This window comes from Mobula birostris, chromosome 9 (assembly GCF_030028105.1).
Source record: "Mobula birostris isolate sMobBir1 chromosome 9, sMobBir1.hap1, whole genome shotgun sequence".
Lineage (NCBI taxonomy): Eukaryota > Metazoa > Chordata > Chondrichthyes > Myliobatiformes > Myliobatidae > Mobula > Mobula birostris.
The window spans coordinates 76,938,392-76,952,601 of NC_092378.1; the positions used below are offsets into that span (position 1 = coordinate 76,938,392).

The 14,210-nt window shown below is 40.7% G+C and overlaps 1 protein-coding gene across 3 annotated transcripts in view; it reads left to right on the forward strand.

Annotated features, from left to right (window-relative positions):
- Positions 1–14,210, forward strand: part of LOC140202842 (arf-GAP with SH3 domain, ANK repeat and PH domain-containing protein 1-like) — a 531,099-nt gene that overhangs the window by 487,951 nt on the left and 28,938 nt on the right. For all 3 annotated transcript variants that reach the window (XM_072268282.1, XM_072268281.1, XM_072268284.1), the window contains one exon: positions 13,743–13,807. In XM_072268282.1, the coding sequence (XP_072124383.1) occupies positions 13,743–13,807 (65 nt within the window). The remainder of the gene's footprint in view (positions 1–13,742; positions 13,808–14,210) is intronic.

A 14,210-nucleotide genomic window follows, 5' to 3' on the forward strand; every position in this document is an offset into this window, starting at 1 on the left:
ACATGGGAAAAAAATGAATACTCCCTATCTAAAGGATGTAAAAAATGCCAAACATCAACAATACCACACTTCAATAAAATGGATTGAATAAAGCTGATTTATTAAGAGATGCTGGTTTAGAGGATGATCAGTCTAAAATTGGGTCTAGCTAACAGTTAAAATCTCCTCCCATCACCAAAGAATAAAGATTCAGATCTGGTAAAAATGAAAAAAAAACACTCAAAGAATCCTGGATCATCTACATTTGGGGCATACACATTGGCAAATACTATTAATTTATTATCTAGTTTTCCTGAGACTATAGCAAAACATCCATTAGTATCAGACATTACTTTATGTTGGACAAAGGAAAGTGTCTTGTCTATAAGAATTGAAACTCCTCTAGATTTGGCCTGTAAAGGAGAGTGAAAACAAAGTCCGTTCCAATGGCTAAAAACACGTAGATTGTCACATTTGCGTATGTGAGATTCTTGTAAAAATATAGTAGGGACCTTACATTTCCTAATGCAAGCAAAAATCTTATTATGTTTAAACTTCGCGTTAAAACTAAGTAATTTAATAGTTTGGTCCATTTTTAATATTATTTAAAGGAAGGGTTAAAATGTAAGTTAAAAACCAGGCCATAAAGCTTGAGAAATGGTAACCAAGCATCAAGTTGGCTAAAAGTTCGAAAACAACTTCTAGGAAAAAAAACATACCCTCGCCCACCTCCCAAAGAAAGAAAACCAACCAATAGAAAGTCAGCATCTACAACTATGGACAACCCCCCCAAAAAAAACCTGGTTATAAAGGTTTACCGAAAGTAAAAGATACAATTATTCATTAAAGACATTAAACATTAATCTTATATCTTCAAGGAAAAACAGACTAAGCAGTTAACCTTCAAGTTTAAAAAATCTTTGTGCTTCAGCAGTCAAACGAAACCATTCGAAGGATCCATCTTTAATGAGATTCTAAGTCAAACTGGGTAGCCAAGAGACGGGTAAAACGCTTAATTAAAAATTTGCAACAGAGCTTGTTTAAACTTTGCATGTTCCTTCATAACCTCAAGTGAATAATCTTTGATAATCTTAATATTCCACCCTATAATCAATCATGCCCCTTCGACCGGATTTGCGAATTAAAAGTTTCTCATTTCATCTTGTGTCTTCATGTAAGGAGAAACTAAACGGCTAGCCTTCGAATTTTAAAAATGTTTGTGCTTCAACAGTCGAGTGGAACCATTCGAAAGATCCGTTTTTACGTGTGATTCTGAGTCGGGCTGGGTAGCGAAGGGAAGGCTTGAAACCCTTATTAAAAAGTTCGGACATAGCTTCTTTGAACTTAACACGTTCCTGCATAACCTCGGGCGAATAATCTTCGACAATTCTAATCTTGCGACCATTATAGTCTGTCATGCCTCTTCAATGAGATCCGCGAATTAAGAGTTCCTTTGTTTTAAATTCCTGAAAACAGATTATTACTGATCTTGGTCTCTGACCGTTAGGAGGTCTAAACGCAGGAGATCTGTGATCTCGATCGATCATAGGCACAGACGTCAAAATCTCCAGAAATAATTCTTGCAAAAAGTTTGCAAAAAACTCCATAGGATGATTACCTTTGATTAATCCTTTGAGACCCAGAACCCGTAGGGTGTTCCTTCTACTTCTATTTTCTAGGTTGAGAATCTTCTGTCCTAACTTTTCGTTTGACTTTGATTGCTTTTCACAAAGCTTCTGCAATTCATCCATTTCCATTTCCAGAGCCAACAAAATATCCTCATTATTTTTAATGCATTTATCGTGTTCCTTAAGACTTTGTTGAATAGAATCCAATTTACCATCTATTTGTTTAAATTCAGTACTGAATTGATGAAACTTCTCAGAAGCTTCTCGTGTAGGACTTTACAGTAAATCCATAATAGAATCCAAAGAAGCAGGGGGATCATCCTTTTTAGTACCTCTGGCCCTCCTTGTATCCATAATGAAAGAACATCACACTTAAAAAAGAAGTTTCAGGACAGGTTGGAAATAGTAAGATAATTAGAGTTGGAGCAACGGCAGATTGCTGTTACTCCATCAGCCACCACCAGGAAAATCTCCTGAATATTTTTACAAGCCACTGTTTTGGAAGAGTTGGTTGTCGTGATAGCAGATGCAGAGGTTATCATCCTCCACAACTTGAGGGTTTTTTTAGCTTTTAGACACGTTATATTCTGCAGATGCTGGAAATCTAGAGTAACACAAAATGCTGGAGGATCTCCGCACCTCTCATAATCTGTGGAGAGGAATAAACAGTCGACTTTTCAGGCTGAGACCTTTCATCTGGACTAAAGATTTTGGAATGGTTCTTGCAGATTAGAGGGTAAAATATGTGGTCCCACTCTTAAATGAAGTGAAGAATGAAAGAGAACTACCAGCATGTTAAACTGACATCAGTAATTGGAAAATTGCTGGGATCTATAAACAAAGGATATATCAGTACACTTAGAAAAAAGATGTGATTGAGCAATGTCAATGTGAATTTATGAAAGGGAAATCATATTTGACTGCTACTTTGAAATTCTCTTTGGATATATCCGGTAGAGTAGTTGATGGGGAACCAGTGGATGTGGTGTCTTGGATTTTCAGAAGACTTTTGATAAGTTCCTGTATGGTAAATTGGTAAACAGAGTTTGGAGCATGTGTGACAAATAACATAATAATTCTGTGGATTGAGAGTTTTATCAACGAACAGTAAACAAGGAGAAGGAGTAAATGGATTGTTCTCGGGCTGGCAGGCTTAACGAGTGGAATGTTTTGCAATTTGTATTGATAGTTTGCCTGAGGGGACTTAGTAAGTGTAATATTTATGTTTGTTAATAGTCAAAATTAAATAGGAATAGTGAGTAATGTTCCTAGTGAGGATGCAAAGATGCTTCAATAGGATATAAACCGACAACACTCAATGACAATTTATTCAGTATACCTTTTTATAGGTATCCATTAGTCTCGTGAGACCATGGGTTTGCGCCTTGGAAGGTTTCCAGGGCGCAGGCCTGGGCAAGGTTGTATGGAAGACTGGCAGTTGCCCATGCTGCAAGTCTCCCCTCTGCATGCCACCGATGTTGTCCAAGGGAAGGGCACTAGGGCCGATACAGCTTGGCACCGGTGTCGTCGCAGAGCAATATGTGGTTAAGTGCCTTGCTCAAGGGCCCAACACGCTGCCTCAGCTGAGGCTCGAACTAGCGATCTTCAGATCACTAGCTGAGCGCCTTAACCACTTGGCCACGTGCCAACATGATGGTGTACCTGTACACCTCATTAATGCAAATATCTATTCAACATGTGACAGCAACTCAATGCATAAAAACTGGCAGATATGGTCAAGAGGTTCAGTTGTTGTTCAGACCAAACATCAGAATGGGAAAGAAATGTGATCTAAGTGACTTTGACCATAAATTATTGTTGGTGCCAGACAGTATCTCAGAAATTGCTGATCTCCTTGGATTTTCACACATAACAGTCTCCAGAGTTTACCGAGTATGGTGCAGAAAAACAAATAACATCTAGTGAGCAGAAATTCTGTGGGCAAAAATTCCTTGTTAATGAGAGAGGTCAAAGGAGAATGGCCAGTCTAGTTAAAGCTGGAAGTACTCTTAAATTCAAAAATATATTACTCTACAATTACGCAGTGCCTTGTTGAAATTAGTTAAAAAGAATATTAAAATACAAAGTGTGGTTTAGCTGAGTAACAAATTATGTAGATAAATGAAATTCAAACAAATTAGAACACCACCAAATACCACTGGTGTTTGTTCATCATATCTGACGATGACAGAAAACCAGAGCGGGAGAGTTTTTAAGTGGAAAAAGGGGCAGTTCCGCTCTCTTGACCTTGAAAGTTAGGGGTCCAGTGGGATGAGTAGATGTCACATCTGGGGTCTCTCCTTGTTGCAGTGGATGACCGGCATTACTTCTGTGCCTGGTCACACCCTTCGCTGTCCACATAGCATTACAGAACATCCTTCCTAGCCATTGGATCTCACTGTAGACCTCATCTGCCCAGTCTGCCATAGGTGACTTTGCATGATTGGACAGATATGTCCCTATCTCACCAGGGTGAGACCCACTGGCTATCTGTCTGTCAAAGCGGTGTACTGGGCTGTGGCTGCTGTTGCATGCAAGTAGCTACTTGGAGCCACAGGTGAGAGCTGAGTTTCCAGTGGGGTCTAAAGGAAACATTCAAGATGATATTTTTTATATACCTTTTCAGTTATTTTCATGAAACTTTGGCTGTTGGGTCAACCGCTTAATTAAGCCAAAGCATACTGTTTCTGATGTGTCCTGATTAACCAGAATCCAATATATATCATTTTTAAGATTAGAATTGTGTACCATACACCATGTGGTTTCAAGGCATTGCATAATTATAGTGTAGTATACTTTTGTACTCAGAGTACCTCCAGCAATAAGGATCAAAAGCTTCCAGTTGCCAACAGCATTTGCTAAATTACTGGTCATTCACCAAGTCAGAGTCAAAGTCATAGAGCAATACAGCATGGATTCAGCTCAATCTGCCCATGCTGACCATTGTGCCAACCCAGCTAGTCCCAGTTTCTTGTGTTCAGCCCATATCACTAGCATGTAGCTATTCTTAAATGATACTATGATATCGCCCTCAATCACTCCCTCTGGCAGCTCATTCCATATACTCACCAGCTTTCCGCGTGGAAAAAGCTGAGTGCATCATTCGTTGTCTTGAAAATGATTTCTGAAAGGTTAACTTGTCAAATAGACAATTATTTTGCTACAGCTTTACATATAGTCAGTGGTCATTTTATTAGATACCTCCTGCACCTAATAAAGTGGCCACTGAGTCTATGTTCATGGTCTTCTGCTACTGTAGCCCATCCACTTCAGGATTCGATATGCTGTGCATTCAGATTTGCTGTTCTGCACACCAGTTTTAACACGTGATTATTTGAATTACTGCCACCTTTCTGTCAGCTTGAACCAAACTGGCCATTCTGCCATTTGATAGCTCTGGGCCTATACTCGCTGGAGTTTAGAAGAATGAGGGAACATCTCATTGAAACTTATCAAAAGTAAAAGGCTGAGGTAGAGTGGATGTAGAGAGGATGTTTCCTATAGTGGGTGAGTCTAGGACCAGAGGGCACAAACTCAGAATAGAGGGACAGCCATTTAGAATAAAGATGAGTAATTTCTTTAGCCAGAGGATGGTGAATTGCCATAAAACAGCTGTAGAGGTCAAGTCATTCGGCATATTTAAAGTGGAGGTTGATTGGTTCTTGATTAGTAAGGGCAGCAAAAGTTATGGGGAGAAGGCAGGAGATTAAGGTTGAGATGGATAATAAATCAGCTATGATTGAATGGCGGAGAAAATTCGATGGGTTAAAAGGTCTAATTCTGCTCCTGTGTCTTATGGTCACAAAGGAATCTTAAAATTAGGGGTTGCAGCCTTTTAGTGGGTAGGCCAATTGGGACTAAAATAAGTCATCACTAAAAGGGTGAAAAATCTTTGGAATTGACTGTGCCTGGGAGCTGTAGAGGCCCAGTTGTTGTGTTCATTAGAAAGGTTTTATAGACCGGTTAGCCTAACGTCGGTGGTGGGGAAACTGCTGGAGTCAGTTATCAAGGATGTGATAACAGCACATTTGGAAAGCGGTGAAATGATCGGACAAAGTCAGCATGGATTTGTGAAAGGAAAATCATGTCTGACGAATCTCATAGAATTTTTTGAGGATGTAACTAGTAGAGTGGATAGGGGAGAACCAGTGGATGTGGTATATTTGGATTTTCAGAAGGCTTTTGACAAGGTCCCACACAGGAGATTAGTGTGCAAACTTAAAGCACACAGTATTGGGGGTAAGGTATTGGTGTGGGTGGAGAGTTGGTTAGCAGACAGGAAGCAAAGAGTGGGAATAAACGGGACCTTTTCAGAATGGCAGGCGGTGACTAGTGGGGTACCGCAAGGCTCAGTGCTGGGACCCCAGTTGTTTACAATATATATTAATGACTTGGATGAGGGAATTAAATGCAGCATCTCCAAGTTTGCGGATGTCACGAAGCTGGGCGGCAGTGTTAGCTGTGAGGAGGATGCTAAGAGGATGCAGGGTGACTTGGATAGGTTGGGTGAGTGGGCAAATTCATGGCAGATGCAATTTAATGTGGATAAATGTGAAGTTATCCACTTTGGTGGCAAAAATAGGAAAACAGATTATTATGTGAATGGTGGCCGATTAGGAAAAGGGGAGGTGCAACGAGACCTAGGTGTCATTATACACCAGTCATTGAAAGTGGGCATGCAGGTACAGCAGGCGGTGAAAAAGGCGAATGGTATGCTGGCATTTATAGCGAGAGGATTTGAGTACAGGAGCAGGGAGGTACTACTGCAGTTCTACAAGGCCTTGGTGAGACCACACCTGGAGTATTGTGTGCAGTTTTGGTCCCCTAATCTGAGGAAAGACATCCTTGCCATAGAGGGAGTACAGAGAAGGTTCACCAGATTGATTCCTGGGATGGCAGGACTTTCATATGAAGAAAGACTGGATGAACTGGGCTTGTATTCGTTGGAATTTAGAAGATTGCGGGGGGATCTGATTGAAACGTATAAGATCCTAAAGGGATTGGACAGGCTAGATGCAGGAAGATTGTTCCTGATGTTGGGGAAGTCCAGAACGAGGGGTCACAGTTTGAGGATAGAGGGGAAGCCTTTTAGGACCGAGATTAGGAAAAACTTCTTCACACAGAGAGTGATGAATCTGTGGAATTCTCTGCCACAGGAAACAGTTGAGGCCAGTTCATTGGCTATATTTAAGAGGGAGTTAGATATGGCCCTTGTGGCTACGGGGGTCAGGGGGTATGGAGGGAAGGCTGGGGCGGTGTTCTGAGTTGGATGATCAGCCATGATCATAATAAATGGCGGTGCAGGCTCGAAAGGCCGAATGGCCTACTCCTGCACCTATTTTCTATGTTTCTATGACACAGTAGGCCCAAGAGGGCTGAATAGTCTTGGAGAGTCAAAAAGAAGTACAGCATAGAAACGGGCCCTTTGGCCCATCTAGTCCATGCCAAAACCATGTTAACTGCCTACTCCCATCGAGCTGCGCCAAGACCATAGCCCTCCATACCCCTACCATTGAAATCGAGCTTGCATGCACCACCTGTTCTGGCAGCTCGTTCCACACCCTTACAACATTTTGAGTGAAGAATTTCCCCTTAACCCATGACCTCTGGTTGTAATCCCTCCCAGTTTCAGTGGAAAATGCCTGCTTGCATTTACCAATGTATACTCCTCATAATGATGTACTGGCATCAGAAGGCAGTGCTAAGAACTAGTGGTGGGAATTCACCGGAAGTTGAGATCCAGAAAGGGGTTCGCCAGGGCTGCATTATCTCCCCTTTATTATTTAACATTTAGTCAGAGGTATTCTTCAGGGTGTTGAACGATGAAGCTGGTGTCCAAATTGGTGGAGTGACGGTGAACAACTTGAGGTATGTAGATGATTCAGTGTTCTTAGCCGAGACTGAGGACGAGTTACTCAGAATAGTAGGTAAGATAAATGCTGGAGAAGAATGATTTGGAATGAAAATAAATGCTGCAAAGACGAAGATGATGATAGTATCACAGAAGAAAGAAGTCCCCAAAATCAGTATCAAAATTAACAGCGTAGGCATAGAGCAAGTCAAGAAGTTTGTGAACTTGGGACAGATGGTGACAGAGGATGGGAAATGTGATACAGAAATTAGACGAAGAATTGAGATTGCAAGATCAACGTTCTGGAGCCTGAGTGACGTGCTGTGTGGCAAGAGGTTGGACTTTGGGCTGCATTGTAGAATTTGGAAATGCTACGTCTGGAGGAGTCTGTTGTGTGGAGTCGGATCGTGGACCTTATGCGAGGAAGCGCAACAACGACTGGAGGAATTTGAAATGTGGTGTTCAAGGAGAATGCAGAAAATTAGATGGGTGATGAAGGTCAGTAATATGGAAGTGTTGAAGAGAGCGAGGAGAGAAAAGGCGTCGCTGAAGAATGTGCAGAAAAGGAAGCTGGAATATGCTGGGCACTTGTTAAGAGGTGGTGGACTGCAGAAATTGTTATTGGAAGGGTGATAGAAGGAAAGAGGAAGGCAGTGAACCACTTGGTACAATAATGTGAGGCAATGGACTGGGTTGAGTTTTGCTGAGGCCAGAAAAAGACCGCAAGGTCGAAGAAGATGGAGATGCATAGCCGCCAACCCCGGATTTGGTACGGTACCCACTGACTGACTGACTGGCTCCTCATAATTTGTATATCAAAACTCCTCTCAATCTTCTACGTTCTAAAGAATACAGTCCTAACCTACTCAATCTTCCCTTATAACTCAGGTCCTCCAGATCCAGCAACATCCTTGTAAATTTTTCTGTACTCTTTCAACCTTGTTTACATCTTTCCTGTAGGTAGGTGACCAAAACTGCACACACTACTCCAAATTAGGCCTCACTAACATCTTGTCTAACTTCAACATAACATCCCATCTTATGTACAGGCCAATGTGCCAGAAGCATTCTTGTGTTCAATTTCTTTTGTTAACAGGTGAGAAAAAGATAAACGTTAGATTAGCTTTGATGTTACTGAATGACTTAACTGGCTGAAGAGGATGCCTGTAGCAGCCAGCAAATCATCCCACATATGATCATTCATATGTATGGATGTACATAAATTGGGCATTTATAACCTGGGGAAGACATTTAATTAAGGAAATTGTTCAATTATTCAAATACTGCACTTCCAAAGCAAAAGTTAATGGACTTGATTGGTCTTAATTCAGGCCATTTTTACCCCTTAGTTAATACCACTCCCACTTACCTTTTGGGACCCTGTTGGTCAAGTAGTACTCCAGGTCTCATTGCTTTGTCTGTCCTGTGAAGCATCATGGCCCAGACAACAATTTGACTTTGAGCAGCAGATTCTGAGGGCCTGCTACCCTAACTCCATAGCTTATCAACAGCTCTTTAGGACCTCTGTCTCAATAGATTTGGTAATAAGTCCTTCAGCAAAGCAGAAGATCAGATGTAGGCATATTCCTGACTTGTGTTTTTCAGGTGTGGATGTCAGGAACATAGTGACCATATACTGCCTGTTATAAACTATTTTCGTTCTCTTAAAGTCAACACATCAACCCAGTTAAAAAATATCATATATCCATATATGATTGGACTGATACTGACCACCCTTTCAATTTAATAGGTTGTTTGAATCAAAAATTAATTGTAACCCAATCAGGCCTCGAATGTTTCCCGTGAATATGCTGGGAACTTAGACACAGTACATCCATAGCTGAATAGTTTAATATAATGCCTGTTAATTCACTATACAACTTGAAGTAGAAAATATTGTTAGACTTTGCTGTGTGATTACAGAATTGTCTGTTGTATTGCAGACTTTAAGTATCTGTCCAAATACAAATCTGCAGATGCTGTAAATCTGAAATAAAAAACGTAATCAGGCAGAATTTTTGGAAATGAAATTAATGTGTAGCTCCGAAGTTGGTGTGGGAGAAGTGTGTTTGAATTCATGAGCCATTAGCACCAATATTGGGGAATCAAAGTTATTCCGCTGGGACAGGCTCCTCCTGAACCATGCTGGGACCAAAATTCTGGAAAATCACATAAATGTGGATATGACTTTAAACCAAGCAACACACATCAAAGTTGCTGATGAACACAGCAGGCCAGGCAGCATCTCTAGGAAGAGGCACAGTCGACGTTTCAGGCTGAGACCCTTCATCCAGGCCTCGGCCTGAAACGTCGACTGTACCTCTTCCTAGAGATGCTGCCTGGGCTGCTGCGTTCACCAGCAACTTTGATGTGTGTTGCTTGAATTTCCGGCATCTGCAGAATTCCTGTTGTATGACTTTAAACCAAGTGTTCCAACCTTTTTTATGTCATGGACCAATACCATTAAGCAAGGGGTCCATCAGCCCCAGGTTGGGAACCCCTGCTTTAAACTAAATAGTATAGGGGTGGGTTCGACAGCTTGGAAAAATATGGATAATGTCAAAGGGGAAGGGAGTGCAAGAGGGCTTATTGAGGTCTCCAGAATATGGAATTAAGGCAAAATGTTTAGAAAGGGATAACAATTTAACTTCATGCAAACTGGAGACAAAATTGAAAAGAAGGGTGGTGAATACAGGGCTAAAGGTGTTATATTTGAATGCATGCAGTATATGAAATAAGGTAGATGATCTTGTAGTGCAGTTAGAAATTGGCAGGCATGATGTTGTGAACATCACAGAGTCATGGTTCAAAGATCACACCTGGGAGCGTAACATCCAAGGATACACATCTTATTGAAAAGACAGGCAGGTGAGCAGAGGGGTTGGGTCACCCAGTTGGTTAAAAATGAATTCAAATCCTTGGCAAAAAGTGACATAGGGTCAGAAGATGTGGAATCCTTGTGGGTGAAGTTATGGAACTGCAAGGACAAAAAAATGCTGATGGGTCTTATATACCGGCCTCTGAACAAAGAAATTTTAGATGAATAGATTAAGTATTTTGTGTCAGTCTTCACTGTGGAAGAAATCAGCAGTATGCCAGAAATTTGAAGGAGTTGGGGCCAGTGAGTGTAGTCATTATTACTAAGGAGAAGGTGCTTAGAAAGGTGAAAGATCTGAAAATAGATAAGTCACCTGGACCAGATGGATTACACCCCAGGGTTTTGAAAGAGGAAGCTTAAGAGATTGTGGAGGTATCAGTAGTGAACGTCAAGAGTCAATAGATCTGGTAAGTTCTCATCTGAGCTTATAGAAAATGTGCATAATTGAAGTCTTAGATTTGTAGAAAGTCTCTGATTTGTAGATATCTAAAAAAGTGAGTTTTGGGTAAGCTATATTTAGCTGACAGTTGCTCAAATGAAAAAAGATTTCCTCCACAAACAGATCCCAAAAACACTTAATACCCAACCTGTCCCATTCTTTAAAAACTAAATCAGTCATGGAGGGTTTAAAAAAAAAATTAGAATAAGTGGGACTAGAAAGGGAAAATCTCAATAAACCAAAATGTTTTCTAAATTGTATCCAGATCCTCAGAGTATGGTTAACTATTAAATTATCATTTAGTGTACTTACAAATAAAGGAAGTGAGGATCCAAGAAGAGCAATAATAGAAAAGTTATTAACAGAGTTAGCTTCTAAAGAAACCCATACCGGGCAGTCTACATGATTAATATAGACAAAACGTAAGATATTGTATATTAACTGCCCAGTAATAAAACCTAAAATTAGATAAGGCTAAACCTCCAGACTTTTTAGATTTTTGAAGATGAGCTTTATTTAAACGAGGACATTTATTTTTCCATTTTTCGGAGGATAAAATAGATTCAGGAGAGTCGAAAAAGGATATAGGAATAAAAATGGGTAAAGCCTGAAAAAGATATATAAATTTAGGTAGCATATTCATTTTAATAGAATTAATTCATCCAATCAACGATATTGAAAGAGGTGACCAATTTAATGATATCCTTTTTACATGGTTCGATAAAAGTAAGAAAGTTTTGAAATAGATCTGAATGGTTCTAGAGGACTGGAAAATAACCAATGTCATTCCACTCTTTAAGAAGGAGAGAAGTAAGAGACAGGAAATTATAAGCCAGTTAGCCTGACTTCAGTGGTTGGCAAAATGTTAGAGTCCATAATTTAAGGATGAGGTTTTTGGGCTTGGAGACACACGATAAAATAGGCCGAATTCAGCATCAGTTTGTTAAGGCAGGGTTTCCCAACCTTTTTTATGCCATGGACTCCTACCATTAACATGGTTGGGAACTCCTGCCTTAAGGGGAAATCTTGCCTGTTGAAATTCTTTATTTAAAACAAAGTTCAATAAGTTCTTGATTGGTAAGAGTGTCAAAGGTTATGGGGAGAATCCAAAAGAATGGGGTTGAGAGGAAAAACAAATAAGCCATGATGGAATGGCAGAGCAGACTCGAGGCTGAATGATATAATTCTGTTCCTATGTCTTATATCTTTTGGAAAGAGAAATTTTAAATGTTTAAGGTCCAGTGCCCTTTTTCACATCTGGGAATAAGAAAACAAGGTAGCAGAGGTTGGCTGGGTAGGTAATCACTTTGCAGATCACCTACATTTAGTCTGCAGGAGTGACCCTGAACTTCCTTTTGTTTGCCACTAACTTACCATTCAACTTTGACCTTCGTAGTTTCCTGTACTCTGATAATGAGTCGCAAAGTAAACCTAAGAAAAAGCACTTTATCTTCCTGTTATTTGGAAAGGAACAAGCTAACAGTTCCAGCATCTGTCCAGATTATCCACAGGTACTGTCCAGTTCTGATCTACAACAGGCAAGACTCTGCTGTACTGGGCCATGCTGATCATAGAGGAAGACTTTGCCCAGGATCATCCGAAAAGAAACAATGGGGTCTTAAGAGCGTGACACCAGGCAGCTGAGCAGACATTCTGCCCGATCATTACCAACAAATACTTCTGCTTTGAGAAATCAGAATCAGGTTTATTATCACTGGCAAGTGACATGAAATTTGTTAACTTAACAGCAGCAGTTTAATGCAATACATAATCTAGCAGAGAGAAAAAAAAATAAATTAAATTAAACATAATAAATAAACAAACAAATAAATCAATTGCATATATTGAATAGATTTTTTTTAAATATGCAAAAACAGAAATACTGTATATTAAAAAAAGTGTCCAAAGCTTCAATGTCCATTTAGGAATCGGATGGCAGTGGGGAAGAAGCTGTTCTTGAATCGCTGAGTGTGTACCTTCAGGCTTCTGTATCTCCTACCTGATGATAACAGTGAAAAAAGGGCATGCCTGGGTGCTGGAGGTCTTTAATAATGGACACTGCCTTTCTGAGACACCGCTCCCTGAAGATGTCCTGAGTACTTTATAGGCTAGTACCCAAGATGGAGCTGACTAGATTTACAACCTTCTGCAGCTTCTTTTGATCCTGTGCAGTAGTCCCTCCATACCAGACAGTAATGCAGCCTGTCAGAATGCTCTCCACGGAACAACTATAGAGGTTTTTGACATGCCAAATCTCTTCAATCTCCTAATATAGTCACTGCCTTGCCTTGTTTATAACTACTGTACAGAGATATGCTGGGACCAGGTTAGATCCTCAGAGATTTTGACACCCAGGAACTTGAAACTGCTCACTCTCTCCACTTCTGATCCCTCTATGAGGATTGGTATGTGTTCCTTCGTCTTACCCTTTCTGAAGTCCACAATCAGCTCTTTCAGCTTACTGACATTGAGTGCCAGGTTGTTACTGCGACACCATTCCACTAGTTGGCATATCTCACTCCTGTACGCCCTCTCGTCACCACCTCAGATTCTACCAACAATCGTCGTATCGTCAGCAAATTTGTAGATGGTATTTGAGCTATGCCTAGCCACACAATCGTGTATACAGAGAGTAGAGCAGTGGGCTAAGCACACACCCCCAAGGTGCGCCAATGTTGATCGTCAGCGAGGAGGATATGTTATCACCAATCCACACAGACTGTGGTCTTCCAGTTAGGAAGTCAAGGATCCAGTTGCAGAGGGAGGTACAAAGGTCTAGGTTCTCAATTTCTCAATCAGGATTGTGGGAATGATGGTATTAAAGGCTGAGTTACAGTATGTGCTGGAGTAACACATAATAGGAATTTCAAGAGAGTACTTATTTGAGCACCCTTTTATTTTATTTTTGGAGACAACATTCACTAAATGTTACCAATATTTTAACTGTTATCTATTTTACATTTACAGTACTGGAACTGGAACTACAAAGACTGCCTTAGGCCCTCGAGTACTTCCAAAACTACCTCAAAAGGGTAAGGTTAAAACTATGCTGCATCCAGATACTTAATCCCAGTATCGTCATACAGTTCTGTGCAGAAGTCTTAGGCGCATATGTATATAGTTAGAGTGCCAAAGACTTTTGCGGAGTACTATATTTGTCAACATGGAATGGAGAGTGAATTTGTAAATCGGGCAAGAGCAAAGGATGTTGGGAATGGTGAGGATGGAGTGCCATAGGAGGTGGGGGAGGGGTGGCACAGGTGCAGACACACCCAGCCCTGAGGCAGCAGGCAAGGCCATTTGATTCCTAGCAATTGATTTATTGTTCATTACAGAATGTCTCTCTAGTACTTTCTGCTCACTCCGCTCTCCTTTCCCCTTTTCTCAACCATGATTTCCCCTCTCGCTGCCCCCTTCCCACTCTCAGTCCACAGT